The 12569-nt window shown below is 37.8% G+C and overlaps 3 protein-coding genes across 5 annotated transcripts in view; 2 read left to right on the top strand and 1 right to left on the bottom strand.

Moving 5' to 3' along the window:
* The window catches only part of LOC113633976 (leukocyte immunoglobulin-like receptor subfamily B member 2), a 284910-nt gene extending 272414 nt beyond the window's left edge, over nucleotides 1–12496 (top strand). Inside the window, exons 1-7 of one of the 3 annotated variants that reach the window (XM_047799705.1) lie at nucleotides 6218–6515; nucleotides 9388–9660; nucleotides 9752–10087; nucleotides 10659–10934; nucleotides 11260–11508; nucleotides 11738–11845; nucleotides 12106–12493. In XM_047799705.1, coding sequence (XP_047655661.1) covers nucleotides 6233–6515; nucleotides 9388–9660; nucleotides 9752–10087; nucleotides 10659–10934; nucleotides 11260–11508; nucleotides 11738–11845; nucleotides 12106–12152 — 1572 coding nt within the window. In that variant the 5' untranslated portion in view covers nucleotides 6218–6232 and the 3' untranslated portion in view covers nucleotides 12153–12493. Of the gene's footprint in view, nucleotides 1–6217; nucleotides 6516–9387; nucleotides 9661–9751; nucleotides 10088–10658; nucleotides 10935–11259; nucleotides 11509–11737; nucleotides 11846–12105 lie in introns of those variants that run through there. The other 2 variants (XM_047799699.1, XM_047799701.1) reach the window with 2 other exon arrangements.
* Nucleotides 1–12569, top strand: part of LOC113643290 (low affinity immunoglobulin gamma Fc region receptor III-like) — a 546637-nt gene that overhangs the window by 330853 nt on the left and 203215 nt on the right. The window lies entirely within an intron of this gene.
* The window catches only part of LOC113633966 (obscurin-like), a 580831-nt gene that overhangs the window by 452163 nt on the left and 116099 nt on the right, over nucleotides 1–12569 (bottom strand). The gene's annotated exons all lie outside the window — the stretch shown is intronic.

The following is a 12569-nucleotide window of genomic DNA, read 5'->3' as shown; positions in this document are numbered from 1 at the left end:
CTGCGTTTGGGTCCGTTTTTATCCCGCGTTCATGACATGAAAGCAAAATCAAAAAGTGAAGCTGCTGTAAAGGCTGTAAAGCTTTATTGTGGCAGCAGAGATTGCAAAATCTGCCCGGCCCTTTAATGAAGGAGAGTTTGCCAAAAAGTGTATGGTCAAAGTTTGTGACATCGTGTGCCCAGATTAAAGGCGAGAATTTTTAAACGTGAGCCTTTCCAATCCATCCTGAGAATTTCCTCAGCTCAGAGCCCGACCCCAGACATTGATGAACTTGCATCTAAGAAAAGATGCCAGGTATCTGGCTTAGATCAATGTGCAGAGTAAATCAGAGTGTAGCAAACTGAGTTTGAATACATGTTTTCTTTATGCACTTTTTCTACTCCAAAGCATGAACTGTTAATAGTCGAAAAGTTGGATTTTCATTGAAAATTATTATTTTTGGTTGTTTTGTTGTTGGTTTTGAAAAAGATCCACTTCAAAAAGGAACTTAAAATGATAGAGAGGAATAATTTATATTATTTATTTAAATAAGAAATGAACACCACTGATGTGTCTTATTTCAAATTTAACTGCTTATGTGTTTTTCAATATCAAGCTCTGGTTGTTCCAAATCCTGTGTTCAAGCAGAACTAAAGTTTATTTCCATATGAAAAAGGTTGAACATTACACATCAGTTGCAGTTAATTTTTCATTAAATATTCAGTTTGGCCTGTGACTTTATCTGTTTTATATTTTGGCACACTGTGAATTTGAGTTTGACTCCCCTGGTCTACATCATGAAACAGAAATCATGGTTCATCAAACCAGACATCCTTTTTCATACCTTTAACTGTACAATTTCTATGAGCCACTAAGACAAACTCATATTGAACCATTACCATCACAGAGCAGGTGTAAGATACGAGCCTGTAATTAACTCAGTTTTAAAAATTTAACACATTATGACATTAGTTAGAATTGCTGTGGCACAGAGGTAAGAAATCTACATGAGAATTAATTATATGATATAAAATATTACATTTAATTCATTAGGAATTTTTGCTTCACGGTCCTGACTTCTGGTTGACTGAACCAAAAGATGAGACAAAGAGGGAGTGGAAACACCTTTAAAATGAGAAAATAGACCAGAATCTCTTACTCCAACAAGAGTGTAAAGACCTTTAATAAAACCTTTTCACACAAAAAAGCCTGATCAAAGACCAATTAGAAAGTAAAGAAATAGTAAAGGCCCTTCCTGTTTAAATTGTATTAAGTGTACTATCACTGCTCTCACTTAATCTAAATAAAACCTCTAGCAGTCTGGACACACTTCTCTGTCCTCTCTAACCACACTGCTGAAAATGTCCTGCATGAAAATCATTCTAAAATACAAGTGAGATGTATCCTTATTGCATGAAAAATTGCATGCCTTGTTAAAATGATCCAGCTAGGATGTACAAATAATTATGACTGGTGTACTGTTGAGGAAATTAATACTTTTTTGGATAAAATAAAAGGAAAAGCAGGTGAAGAAAAGTGAGTGATTATTTCCCCGACCTTGACAAGTTTGTCTTTTCTGTGATGCAAGCACGGAAAGTGAGCAGTTATGAAGAACTCTCTCAACAGAAATGTTTTTGTGTTAAAAAAAGGCAAATTGAGTCAAAAGAAAGACTATTGAGAGGGATAACAAAATAAACATGCTATTCTTTACTTCTTTCTTCACTGTTTCTTTCCTCTCTGTACATTTTGACCTCGAAAGTGAGCAACAGGTCTCCAAACAGAGATGTTGATTCTACACCTACTTCTGTCTTAGGAGCTGATTAAATGTTGGCAATCGAGACATGGATGGAGCTTAAAGATACACGAGAAATTTAGATGCACAATCTGAGGGAGAAAATTTATATTTTATTTGGACCTCTAGATATACCTAATGGGGGCACAGTGGCTTAGTGTGTAGCACTTTCGCCTCACACCTGCAGGGTCGAGGTTCGATTCCCGCCTCCGCTTTGTGTGTGTGGAGTTTGCATGTTCTCCCCATGCCTCGGGGGTTTCCTCCGGGTACTCCGGTTTCCTCCCCCAGTCCAAAGACATACATGGTAGGTTATTTGGCATCTCTGGAAAATTGTCCGTAGTGAGTGAATGAGAGTGTGTGTGTGTGCCCTGCGATGGGTTGGCACTCCGTCCAGGGTGTATCCTGCCTTGATGCCCGATGACGCCTGAGATAGGCACAGGCTCCCCGTGACCCGAGGTAGTTCGGATAAAGCGGTAGAAAATGAGTGAGAGTGAGCGAGATATACCTAATAATCAGAAATGTCAATAATCAGGTGGATTGTTAGTTTTCCTGTCATGTTCCCAAGGGGACAGATTTGAGTGATGCACGAATGAGAGTGAGTGACGTACGGACAAAGAACTAGGCTCGGGCACGTGTAATGTTGTGTGCACATGTGATAAATAAAGTAAGCAAGACACCAAAGCCCCCCAACTGCTCCCTGGGCGCAGCAGCATAAATGGCTGCCCACTGCTCCGGGTGTGAGTTCACGGTGTGTGAGTGTGTGTGTGTGTGTGTGTGTGTGTGTTCACTGCTGTGTGTGTGTCCACTTTGGATGGGTTAAATGCAGAGAACGAATTCTGAGTATGGGTCACCGCACTTAGCCGTATGTCACGTCACTTTCACATTTTTATATTTACCTGTTCCATTTACAGCAACACTTTTCTATTTGGTCCCATGTCGTGAAAGATCTTCATAACCTCATCTTTTATGATTGGGATTTTTCTTTTTCAATGGCCAGAAGCAGAAGATCAGAGAGTCGTTCTTGTCCACACGCATTACGAAGTTTAGTTTTCACCAGCTACAACTTTGAGAATGAGCGTTCAAAGGTGGCTGTTGAGACCGGTAATGTTGCCAAGATTTTCAGCAGCTTAAAAAGTGTTGGAAACACAACATGAGCATCAAAATCCTTAAATGTTTCCAAACTTGCATGGGCACTCTTTTTGGAGACACAAACTGTGAGTGATGCTGCGCTTGTGGTGTGTGGAGCGAGCTGGAAAACCTGGAGCGGACTAGCAGAATCAGCGGAATGCTTTGAGCGGAGCGGAGGGGGTGGGGAACAGGGGCACCTCAGTCGATGAGGGCAGAGGGGCAGTGGCAGTGGCTCACCCCCCCTGTGCACAGCCCTGACTCTCTCTCTCTCTCTCTCTCTCTCTCTCTCTATATATATATATATATATATATATATATATATATATATATATATATAGATATAGAGAGAGAGAGAGAGAGAGAGAGAGAGAGAGAGAGAGAGAGAGAGAGAGATATACATATAGATATCTATATAATACTGAGAACTTCAAAGCAGACTGTTTGAGATAAATTATCTGGAATGATTAGTATACTGATGTAAATATATTTAAGGGTGTTGAACCATCCTTCTCTGGATGAATGAGTTAAAACTGTTTGCTGGCCACTGTATGCTTGTCTGCTGGTATCTTAACGAAAACGCTTTTTGATGAACCTAAATTATTTACTGCATTGTTGTCAAATTGCTTCCTCATGTACCACCTTTGTCAGTCCATACACAGTTCATAAAGACCACACTAACAACACAATAGATTTAATGAACTTTACTGAAGTATAATTATTTTGAAGTATATATAATTTTTAAAGATCTGCTTAACCAAATTTGGAGACTTGGCACTCTAGACTTTTGTTCTGAGTACAAATCCCTTCCAAAATGCTTAGCTAAAGGATAAATTACATTGTGGCTAGTGTGATCACAGTTTTGATCTAGATGTATGAAACACACTCAGACTCAGAGGTGGTGGTAAAAGCAAAGAAGTAAAGACAGAATATTATTTTGCTGCAGCAAAAGGCATCGTCCTTACAGTGCAACGTCTACACAGTGAAGAGGCAAATTCTAGTGTTTCAGCTCTCCATTTTGTACCGTGTGTGTGTGTGTGTGTGTGTGTGTGTGTGTGTGTGTGTGTGTGTGTGTGTGTGTGTGTGTGTGTTTTCATGCATCCTCCGTGGTTACTGAAGTTGTATGCCTTTGAATTATCACCTCAACAAGGCCGCATTCCAGTATCAGTACTTATCTATCACATGCACACAAACTCCCCTAAAGTTCCCATCCTTCTAGCACGTACAATGTTAACATTTGGAACAAGGGCTTCTTGTCCTTTCTCCCTAGTCTGACACACAGAATACAGTAAAATCACATAACATTATATACAAACACATAACTGTTGTATAAAAACACTCATGATATTTAATATTTTCACTACACTAGTTATGACACTGGGGCTACACTACCAAGCAGTAGTGTTTGATTTCCACGTCCTGCAGGCTGTCACTGCTGGGCCCCTGAGCAAGGCCCTTAACCCTCAATTGCTCAGTAGTTTAAAATGAGATAAAATGTAAGTCGCTCTGGATATAAGTGCATCTGCTAAATGCTGGAAATGTAAACAGTTAGTTTTTTGTATGGATCTTCTAAATTGCTACAGTATGATGATCTCTCTCTCTCTCTCTCTCTCTCTCTCTCTCTCTCTCTCTCTCTCTCTCTCTCGCTCTCGCTCTCTCTCACTTTCTTTTCAAGAACATTACTTCATGAGCAGAATAGTGACATTTACCTGAATCATGTCTATTTATGATTTAAGATGTAAAATATAATTTTTACAGGATGGTAAGAATTAAGTTTCCTGAGTAAGATTTAATCTTGTGTGTTCTGTGTGTCTAAAATGTGCTGTGTTCATTAATAGATTGGACATTTTCCATATTTACGTCATGTTCTGTTTCTGTTCCCTTTTTAGTGCTGATTTCACTCATACCAGTGGTCCAGGCTCAAAGTGAGTTATATATAGTTTATCTTTATATTGTCTCTTTATTTAATTTGTTTTAGTGCTAAGAAGGTTGTGTATAATTAGTTAATTTGTTCCCTGTTTATTTACTAATCATTTGGGAAGTCGTGGCCTTGGGAAGTCGTGGCCTAATGGTTAGAGAGTCTGACTCGTAACCCAAAGGTTGTGGGTTCGAGTCTCGGGCAGGCCACGACTGAGGTGCCCTTGAGCAAGGCACCGAACCCCCCAACTGCTCCCTGGGCGCCGCAGCATAAATGGCTGCCCACTGCTCTGGGTGTGTGTTCATGGTGTGTGTGTGTTCACTGCTGTGTGTGTGCACTTTGGATGGGTTAAATGCAGAGAACAAATTCTGATTATGGGTCACCGTACTTAGCCGTATGTCACGTCACCATGTAGTTTTTTTTAGATCTAACCAAAGGAGGCTACAAAATCAGATTTGAATAAACAATTTTGTACACAAATAGTTTTATGCTGCTTAAATTTCTTAACATATTAAATATAAAACAGCACAAGTTTAACTCTCCTGTAATCTTCCCTGCTTTTCTGTGCAATTTAGGAGCACCGAGTCAAACTGACCTGGTCTGATTTCACTGCTTATAAATAATGAGCCGTAAAATGTTTCCAACACATTAACATATATTTTGCACACATTTTTTTGTAATATTTGGTATAATAAACCTCATTTATATACAAAAAATAAAGTAAAGTAATAAAGCAGAAATTATGAATTAGTTTCACTATATTTATGATCAGGAGGCACATAATTTGATGAAATATTACAGACTAAACACAGTGTGTGTGTGTGTGTGTGTGTGTGTGTGTGTGTGTGTGTGTGTGTGTGTGTGTGTAGCTTATTGGTAGATCAGGTGTTGCCCTCTGCTGGGCAAAGGCATATCACAAGTGTGAAATATTTACTAATGTGTAGCTTTTTTTTATGGAGGCCCAATGAAGTGCAATGTCCAATGCTTGTGTGTGTGTGTGTGTGTGTGTGTGTGTGTGTTCATTGCACTGGAGAGGGCAAGAGTGTGACCAATTGCCCTACTAAATGTGGCCAGAGGAACACAGGTGTAATAAAATATTTTTATGAACACATAATTCAATAAAAATAGATATAATTAATTTTACTTTCAAAGTGCATCATTTGGAACAATCCATGTCATTTTCAGGCAAGTATATGGAAGAAAACAAAAGAGAACAACTGATATAACTAGTGCTAAATAAAATGCTCCATGATGCCCCTGATTACTTAATATTAAGCAGGTTACACATATCAGTATCAACAAGTAGCAAAAACATGAACTCATACTCACTCTAAAAATGATATTAGTAGTATAGACTTGGGAATGACTTTATGTAAGGTTTATTAACAACAGAATGTTTTATAGGGAGTCCTAAAGCTATGGTGTTCATAAAGCCTGATACACATGTGTTCATTGGAGAGGCTGTTACTCTCAGATGTGTCATACTGGGTGGAGGAAACACTCAGTGGACTTACAGCTGGAATAAAGATAATAACAAACTCTATTCAAATGGAACTAAGAGATATTTCAGATACAGCACAATGCAGGTGTTAGAAATCTGGTCTGTTGAAGACTCTGACAGTGGAACCTACACCTGCAGAGGACATGGGGGATACAATCAGAGCTCAGTGATCAGTGATGATGTTACACTGACTGTATCAGGTGAGTCTGTGACTGTTTTTATTTCTTATTTAATATCTTCACATTATTTTTAGGGTTCAGATTTTGAGTTGTCAGAAACTGAGTCCCTGTTTATTTAATATTGACTTTTACTTCCTTGTCTAGTAAACACCAATTTATAAGTAATTAGAATTAGAAGGTTTTATCTGTGAATTCTGTAATTGAGAGATTTTTATAATCATCATCCACATCAGTCTCTGTCTCATCACAGAAATCCCTCACAATGTTTAAACACAAGCCTCATTATCTTCTCTTCACTTTACTGTTCACATTAACACCTCTGGGGTAATAACCCATGATTTACTTTTGTTCTGTTGGATGTATTTCATGTCATTAATGTATTTTAAGACATTTAAATATGTAATAACTTTGTCTGCTGTCGACTCTATAAAATGTGTGAACACTGATTTAATGATGTGATACACAGGAACATCCCAGACATTTTGACCACTGCTGTCTGATTACAAACTGAATTAATTATAATTATATCTAAAATATACTGAATATCAGCCTTGTAAGAAAATATACAACTGTAACATCTTGTATTAAATGTTAAATATAAATGTTAGTTTTAGTCACAAAGCATCTGTTAGACACAGTGAATCTACTGCTTATGTTGTAAAGTGTAAAGCAGCTCTGACACCTTCATCATTTCACACCAACAGTAAAACCGACTGTGAGAGTGAATCCTCAGAGCTCCGTCTACACTGGAGACACCGTCACTCTGAGCTGTGACCTGCAGCAGGGGACTGGATGGAAGTTTTACTGGTACAAAAATAATCAGTGGTTATGGAATCTGAACAGTGAGCAAGTGAACACACTTAATGTGACAGTCGATAATGCAGGAGAAACAGAGTACACGTGTCGAGCATACAGGAGAACCTTCTACTACAACTACAACTACTACTACACAGAGTTCAGTGATCCTGTCAAGATTACAGTGAGAGGTATGTCATGATTTTTTCCTCTTTTCATCACAGGTTTGTTAGAAGGCGTAAACATTATTGTTTAATTATTTTGTTCCTCTTGATATTCCAGAATTTTCAGAATAATCTCGAAATACATATGGTACAACCTAGGTGGCGCTAGACCGGTTTTTCCCTTACCTTTAGACGCGTCTCTTTCTTCACTGGGGTAATATATTCCAAAACAAATATTCCACAAAAATCCACACAGGTCCAAGGAACTGAAATCTGTAAGCCTTTTAATCCAAAACGCTTTGGTCGCGCCGCAAATATTCCGTTTGTGTTCCGAAAACTGGAAACAGAAGTGCGCCATCATCTCGTTTTGCCGCTCTAACTTCTCATTGGTGGTTTCAAAAATTCAAAGTCTACGTCATATTTATAGCCCAGGACCTAACGAATCAAATAAGCCCTCACTTGAGCCAATCGGTGCTTGTATTGCAGAGATAGACGGCTGGGAAGCCAATGATGTCATGACATCATTTTTGGGAACCCGCCTTTGACTGACAATTACTCCTTCCAATAGCAATGAAATGCACCGGGACCTCTACAGCTCTTTAGCCAATAAGCAGACGATTCCAACGATATGCGACATGCCGTGTGTTCTCTGGCAGTGTCTGCGTGAAAAAGCTGCGCAGAAGAATTCTTGCGTAATCCCTGACCTTTTGTCCCTCTCACAGCTCAGGGTGTCAAGTTACAGGCCTGTTTTCACACCAGAGTGATAGAGAGAGAGTCTCTGCTTGTTTATGGCCTTTCAGACTGAGCCTGCAGCCTTTTATTTCAAAGTTATACAGTAAACAAGTACACAAAAACGCTGCACCAGACGACCAGGGCCGTACAAAAGGGGGCCGACGCATAAAGGGGTTAAAAGTATTTGTCATTTCTGACAGATGAGATCCAAAAACATTTTGTTTAACACACACACACACACACACACACACACACACACACACACACACACACACACACACTATAACTATGTTTTCTGACATGTAAATGTCTTCAGGACAGAAAAGTTTATATTTTGTGGTTCTGTGTTTTTTATATTTATTTATTAAAATATAGATTAAATTAAATCTTGGTGAGAAAACGTCTGTAAGTGAGAACTGTTAAAGATATTTGGGACACGTCTGAGGGAAACCCAGCACATATATATTGACCTGTTTCTGTTGTGTTTTTGTTTACGTTGTCATGTGGGTTTTTGTTCTGATTCATGTCTTGTCTCCGCCCCTGTCCTGTCATTGGTTGTTGTTCTAATGTATCTGGATTATTCTCACCTGTTTTCACTTTAACCCTTGATTTGTCAGTGTATTTAAACCCCTTTGTTTCACCATATATTTGTCTTGTAACTGTTGTTACTGCTGTGTGTTTAGTCTGCAGATGTCCCGATCTAGTGTCTGTCACAATTTTATAAATTCTTGTATCTGCCTCCAGACGTCTAATGTGACAAGAACAGGAACTAACTAGTTTATCAGACTTTCCACAAGAGTAAATGTAACTATATACGGATTAAATGTTCAGTGTGACATTCATTATTTAATAAAATTATAATCATTGTCACATTCTGATTAAAATAATCTGTACTTCATGGTGGAAACAGTAACTCTATAACAGTGTTAGACACGTTGTTTTATTACTTATACTTTTTTAAAAGAAGAAAAACATTATACACAATATACAGTACAGTGTAAGAGATTATATTCTGCTCATTTCAGTCTAAACACAACATATATTAAACAGAATAATAACTTCATCTACACAAATTGTTATAAAATGTTACAGGTTAAACACAAACTTACTGTAAATAAAAAAAAAACATGAAATGCTACACAAAACCTGCCCCATGCTGTAATCGTAGATAGTACAAATAATTTATCATTTGGTTTCAACAGTAAAACCCAAACCGACTGTGAGAGTGAATCCTCAGAGCTCCGTCTACACTGGAGACACCGTCACTCTGAGATGTGACATACAGGATGAAAGTGTCTCTAGCTGGCAGTACAGCTGGTATAAAGATACTTCACACAGTCCTGTCAGTAGTGAACAGGTGTACAGTATCAGTGGTGTTGAAGTGACCCACACAGGTACATACACCTGTAGAGGAACAGAGAGAGGAGGCTCACGCTCCTCACACTCCAGTGATGTTATTACACTGACTGTATCAGGTGAGTGAGTCAGGTGAAAATGTGCATGTAAACTCTTACTTTGTATTAAGTAAAACTAGATAAACATCATCTTGTATTTCCTGTGTAACAGAGAGACCACAGGCAGTACTGAGTGTATCTCCACACAGCTGGCTGACTGAAGGAGACTCAGTGACTCTAAGCTGTGAGGTTACAGACTCCTCTACAGACTGGACATTCAGCTGGTACACAGTTGTTCCCTACAGAGACGGATTAACTGAAATAAATAATAATCGTGGCTATATGGTGTATGTGGAGCTCCTCTCAGACAGCAGCAGAGGATCTGGAGGCAACTACACTCTCAGTCCTGCTGCTCTTAAACACACAGGAGTTTATATGTGCAGAGGAGAGAGAGGAGAACCAGCCTTTTACACACAGTACAGCAATCTACAGCCACTATGGATCACTGGTGAGGAAAATTATCTGTTGTGTTGAAGTGTAGACGTTAAAAGTGTGAATGTAACATCAGATTAATGCAGCATTTATTTAATCATGTGTATAATTAGGTTATAAATTATGTGTATGATACACATAAACAGGACTCACTATATGTTTTGTTTTGTTTTATATATATATGTAAGTCACTCTGTTATAAGTATATAAGTCACATGTCTGCTAAATGTTTGAGGAATTCAGTAATGGAGGATTTTATTAAGTCAGAGCAGGTAAACATTCTGTATGTGACCAAGTATACATAAATTATTCAGAGATAATGTCTTCAGAAAATGTCTTCTAATCAGATACAGATACAAATAGGAGGTAAATATATTTATGGTGTAAAATAAATCCGAATCCTGCACATTGGCTCATTTGACTGCTCGAATTGTCTAATCATTTACAGTAGAATCCTGTAAAAGAATAAAACAGCTTTTTGCTGGAAAATAAATGGTGCAATTTACATCACATTTCAGTCATTTCTTTGTGTTATTCCTCATTATTTTGTTTATTGGCACTTTAAATGGCTCTTTTCTGTGTTTAAGGTGAATCTCCTCCAGTCTCTCTGATCATCAATCCCAGCAGAACTCAACACTTTGCTAATGACTCTCTCTCACTGAGCTGTGAGGACCAGAGTAAGTCTACTGGATGGACAGTGAGACGATACACACACAGTGAGAGAGTGTTAGATTGTTCACACTGGGGATCAGTTACAGGATCTACATGTAACATCAGCTTCCTCTCCACATCCTACTCTGGAGTTTACTGGTGTGAGTCTGAATCTGGAGAAAACAGTAATCCTGTCAACATCACAGTGCATGGTGAGTCTTCATGTAGTGTGTTTAATGTTAAAGGAAAAGGGAAATTAAAACATGTATGTTAGTTGTAGACACCAGTTTTACTAGTACAAGTAAATGAGTATAAATTCAAATCAGTATTCAATATTCATATATATCTGTACTAATGTAGCTATAATTCAGTTGCATGTTTTCTCATGAGCTAGTGTAGGCAGATTTCTGCAGACTTTAATTAAACACCTCCAGACTCCATGGTTTTAGAGGGTTTGAAGTTATATAGAGATAAATTAGAGAACTTTTATTTATTATCTACAGACACATCATAGTGTGTGGATTTCCTGAGTTCTAGATGGTGATGTGATCCTGGAGAGTCCTGTCCATCCTGTGACTGAGGGACATCCTCTGACTCTACGCTGTTTATATCACAACCCAAATCCCTCAAACCTCCGAGCTGATTTCTATAAAGATGGATCAGTTCTCCAGAACCAGACTACAGGAGAGATGATCATCCAAACTGTCTCAAAGTCAGATGAAGGTTTCTACCACTGTGAACACCCAGAGAGAGGAGAGTCACTGAAAAGCTGGGTCTCAGTCAGACGTGAGAAATTATTAAAATATTCATTTATATACCACTTAATGTGTTAAATTCAGTAGCTTTTCACAGTGAACTCTATAGTGTCTATGTGCAATACAATATGCTATGAAACACGTGCACACAGTATAAAATTAATTTATTTGTACTACAGATTGAGCTAAAACATCTAAACAGTTCAGCATGAAATAAACATGATTATAATTATTCTTTTATTCTGCTTCATGTCCTTCAGGTGTAGAAGCTCCATTCTCAGTGCTCATGCTGATCTGTAGTGTGGTGACGGCCTCTCCGTATCTGCTGGTGACCATCATTCTGCTGCTCATATGTTACAGAGCTCGGGGTAAGAACTTTTTCAGTATATCTCTATATTTCACATAACGAGCATCATGACTTTAATAAGTGCAAGAATAATCTTTTGACTCACTTCTTATTTTAAAGATTAAATAAGATTTTTTACATGAAAATTAATAAAATAACCACTTGTTCTAAAATTTGAATTAAAAATATGTTTTTAGGATGAAATCAAATGCAGTTTGGTTTCCAAACATCTGGAAAAAATGAAATGAAAGAATTTTTTTTTTTTTTTCATTTCTTTAACAGATCACACAGATGAAGACAGAATTGAGAATGCAGTCATAGAGGCTTGAGCAAAATTCATCTATAAAAACAAGATACATTTAGTATAATATATATTATTCCAGAATTTCTTTTTCTGTATGGTTTTGTGTGGATTTTTAAACAATACTGATTTGTCATTTAAATGTCCTGCTGTTATTTGCTCATCATATTATAGACACCCTCATTGTTGTGACTGGCTTTGTTTAGTTAATGTCTGCAAACCTGCTCATGAGGTGAAAATTACCGTGTGTGTACAGTAGTATTCAAAACGCCCTACAGCCAGCTTTTTTATGCAATATAAAAATGTTATCTGAAATATGGTGCTAATATTGTGTTTTGTGTCTTCACAGTATTAGTTCTACCACTGCTGAATTTGTACTGCTGTTTTTATTCTATTTGTTTGTGAGATTTCCTCTATATGAAATGTTTTGATCAATAAAATAAAT

Source organism: Tachysurus fulvidraco, chromosome 1 (genome assembly GCF_022655615.1).
Source record: "Tachysurus fulvidraco isolate hzauxx_2018 chromosome 1, HZAU_PFXX_2.0, whole genome shotgun sequence".
NCBI classification, from domain to species: domain Eukaryota; kingdom Metazoa; phylum Chordata; class Actinopteri; order Siluriformes; family Bagridae; genus Tachysurus; species Tachysurus fulvidraco.
This window is presented reverse-complemented; position numbering and strand designations above follow the sequence as displayed.